Raw genomic sequence first — 3,613 nt, forward strand, 5'->3', positions numbered from 1 at the left:
ACCAAGCCAGGTGCGCTTGGATGGAAAAAAGACAGGGAGACCACCACCAACGATAGGAGGAAACCATCTCCTCCCACCCAGTCGGCACAGACGACACGACGGCGGGACGCGCAAGAACAGCGACAAGGACAACTAAACAACCAAACCCGGTTTGGTGTGTTTAATCCTTGCTTTTCTTCTTCTTCTTCTTCTTCTCTGAAGAAGGCGCCGAGTCGACGTCCTTCTCCTTCTTGTCCTTCTTCTTCTTCTTCTTCTTGTCCGGCGTGGCCACGGCAGGATCGGCATCCTCCTCATCATCATCATCGACGTGGCTGCGCTTGGCCTTCTTGCCGCTGTTGGGAGGCACAGCAGCGCCCTCGCCACCAGACGACTTGAGACCCTCCATGACCTTGTGCATCACATCCACATTCTTGCGGGGAGTGGCACCCGTCTCGTAAAAGCTCAGGCGCTCCTCAACCTGGTCGCGCAGCTCCTCACCAAACTTGGAGGTGAGCGAGTCGGAAAAGCAATCGATACGCGAGGCAATCGAGCACTTGTTGGCCAAATAACTGTACAGAACAAGGAAAAATAAAAAAAAATAAAAGGCAAGTGAGATATACGCATAAAACCAAATAATAATAATAATCATATTAATCATAATAAAGAAAAAGGTGGTAACAACAGTTTCAACATACCGAGATATCCTGCCCTTGTTCTTGGTGCCAGCGCGTCCAATAAAGGACGAGTGGAAGATGAGGCCATACTTGGGAGTGTTGCCACGGGTCTTGAGGGCACGGAAAAGAGCCTTCTCAGCGCCCAAAATCTGGACGGTCGAGGCCGGGTACTTGGCCAGGTTGGTCAGGCTGCCCGCGTGGGAGATGAGACGGGCGCCAACCTGCTCGCCAATGAGGGCGGCAAGGTTGGGAGCGCACGAGTGCATCTTGGTCTTGAGGTACTCGTGGAGCTGCTGGCGGTACTCGGCCAGCGAGACGACACGAAGGGCAAAGGCCTTGACCGAGAGCAAGTCAATCTCGGAAATGTCCATACCCATCGAGGTCTTGGAGGCGTCAATGATCTGCTGAGCCTTGGCGCTGTCCATGGTCAACTCCTCAAGCTTGTCAAGCCTAAAAGCCAGGAATGAACCACATGAGGTTGTGAGAGATCAGAAAAAACAGAGCCAATTCCCGTGGACACAACTCAAAAAGAATAATGAAAGAAATGTAAGCCGTATGGGTTTTCTCAAATCATCATAACCGCGTCGCGGTGCAAAAAGAGCGCCCATGACCGAGGCCAAGAAGCACTCTTTTGACATTAGAACGTGATATGGAATATACGGACGCTGGCCACCACCCGAGACCCGAGGGCCTGAGGTGGGGGCGAGCTTGGTTTACGATGGCACGACATGGAACAAATGCCATTCCGCCTTTCGGTGGTGACAGTCCATCATCAGCACCCACAAGGAGCAATGATGACCCGACTGCCTGGCATGTTCAGCGTCGAAGAGGGGACGCACGAGTGGCCAGACCCGCGCAAACATCCCTCCCATCGATTCTCAAAAAAAAAAAAAAAAAAAAAAAAAAAAAAAAAGACAATCCCTCAGCGTGCAAGGAAAACAACTGAACAAACATTCAAGTAGGTATTGTGGCGAGCGAACAACGTACATGTCATCCTTGAGGCTGGAGCGGCGGCCAATGAGATGGGCGATGCGGGCAAAGACAATGTTGTCGGCCACAATCTTGGAGAGCTCGGGAAAGTGGTAGCTGTACCACTCCCTATCAACACAATGCGTTTGGACAAGCACATTGAGCGTGAGTGTAAGGGAAATGGGGACAGGGTGTGAAGGGCGTGATAAAAGTGCGGTCAAGACACGACAACAGGGAGATCAGCCAAACTGTGAAAGAACAAAATGTTCAACATTGCTAGTTCAGTGTAGGTAAGGAAAAAGTTGCATCACTTCTCAGTTGGAATGTTTGTAAAAGGACACGCACACAAATGAGTTACATACTTGATGCGCATGCTAAAGGTGTTGATGTCCTTGTCGAGCTGGTCAAGGAGGCTGATGGCCTGGATGATCATGTTATCAACACGGTGAACGTTGAATTTGACCTTGGCACGCGAGTAGCTGTGACCGAGACCGAGCTGGGCCTTTTCAACAAGGGTATCCTTGAGGCTCTTGTGCATCTTGGAAAAGTGCATACGGATGCCACGGATGAGTTCGGGGACGACGCCCGTGTGGTCGCACTTGATGTGCACCTCCTCGGCAATGGCTTGGCCGAGCTTGTAATCGCTGACACCGAGGGTGACCTTTGACTTTTTCACCGAGGCGGCTTTGGGGAGATGAGTCTCCAAAAAGTCCTTGAGCAGCTCGGGCATCATACCCTCGCTGACCATGTTAATGTTTTCGAGGGCATCCTGGGCCGTGCGGAAAGGCATGATGGCCTTGAGCTTGCAAATCTTGCCAAACTTGCCGAGGTCTTGGACGGCATCCTAGACGTGATGAAGAAGAGAGAGCGGCAGAGAGAGAGCAAGGGGGAGACATGTACGTCATGAGCGACTTTGGTTGTGGTCATCAGGGGTTGTTCATGCACTAAGAGCGCTGCCAAAGTTGCCATGCACGACCGGGGGCCTCCTTGATGTCCCTTCATGCAACGACCCAGTGACGCTAGCTTCATGGCAGCTTGAACCACCCACACAGCAGCAGCACCAGCGCCAGTCGCCCAACCCCACTGCCTCCAATTCCCTCCCATCCCACCCCAACCAGCGCCACCAGCCAGGCACCAACCTGAACGCTATCGAGCTGGATGCCAATGTCCTCCGACTCGGCGACATCAAAGAGGGCATAGCCGATGGCGGCCTCGTACAGCACCACGAGGTCGTTGGTCGCCATCTTGGACGAGTTCCCCGTGAACGAAAATGAATCAGTTTCAACCCCGTTTTTCCTTGCTCACTCATTCAAAATATCTTCCAAGGCTGAGCCAGCCGTCACCACACGCTGTCGGGTGTGAAAGTGTGCGGTGTGTCACACGTTTGGTATCGTCTGACAATGTGCGTGCAGCGGGCGGTGGGACTGTAATTTGCGTTACACTATCCGTTGGACATTGAGTCTGCACGGAGACTGTGATGAGTGTGATGAGTCTCCAGGTTTACGTGTGTGTGTGTGTGTGTGTGTGTGTGTGTGTGTGTGTGTGTGTGTGAGGCGTGAATGGCAGCCGGCAGCCGGCAGCTGGCCGCACCGCGATAAACGGCAGCCCCGGGGGCTGTACCCAGTTACAAGGGCATGATATTTGGTCTTCTCTACTCTCGAGTTTTTCGCCAACCCCGGCTCTTGTTCTTTTGGAGAAGTGCTCCTCATCCCATCATCCCATCATCATCACAACAACAAAGCGAGGTATCCCACACACGTAGCCTATTTTAACACAGAGTCCCCCTTGTAAGTCCCACACTTGAGACGTAAAGCACACCTTTTGCTGATGTTTCTGGAGGAGGACGATTTGCAAAGAAGACACGGCATGATCAAACGGCAGCGCCAGAGTACGTTGAAGCAGTCCGAGACTGCAAACGGCAACAGGACGTGATTCCCAGGCACCCCCTCGCCGCTCGCCGTCAAAGGCTCTCCCCGACTCTCAACTTCTCT

The 3,613-nt window shown here is 52.7% G+C and overlaps 1 protein-coding gene across 1 annotated transcript; it reads right to left on the bottom strand.

The window, feature by feature from the left end:
- MONBRDRAFT_38478 (uncharacterized protein) lies at nt 1–2,873 on the bottom strand. Its single transcript, XM_001748883.1, has 5 exons — nt 2,762–2,873; nt 1,985–2,466; nt 1,641–1,751; nt 675–1,103; nt 1–548 (listed from the first exon to the last, which is right to left on the bottom strand). Exons 1-5 carry the CDS (start codon nt 2,864–2,866, stop codon nt 161–163), a joined length of 1,515 nt encoding a protein of 504 aa, XP_001748935.1. The 5' UTR covers nt 2,867–2,873; the 3' UTR covers nt 1–160.
- Nucleotides 2,874–3,613: the final 740 nt, after the last annotated feature.

This window comes from Monosiga brevicollis, genomic scaffold, assembly GCF_000002865.3.
Source record: "Monosiga brevicollis MX1 MONBRscaffold_26 genomic scaffold, whole genome shotgun sequence".
Taxonomy (NCBI): Eukaryota; class Choanoflagellata; order Craspedida; family Salpingoecidae; genus Monosiga; species Monosiga brevicollis.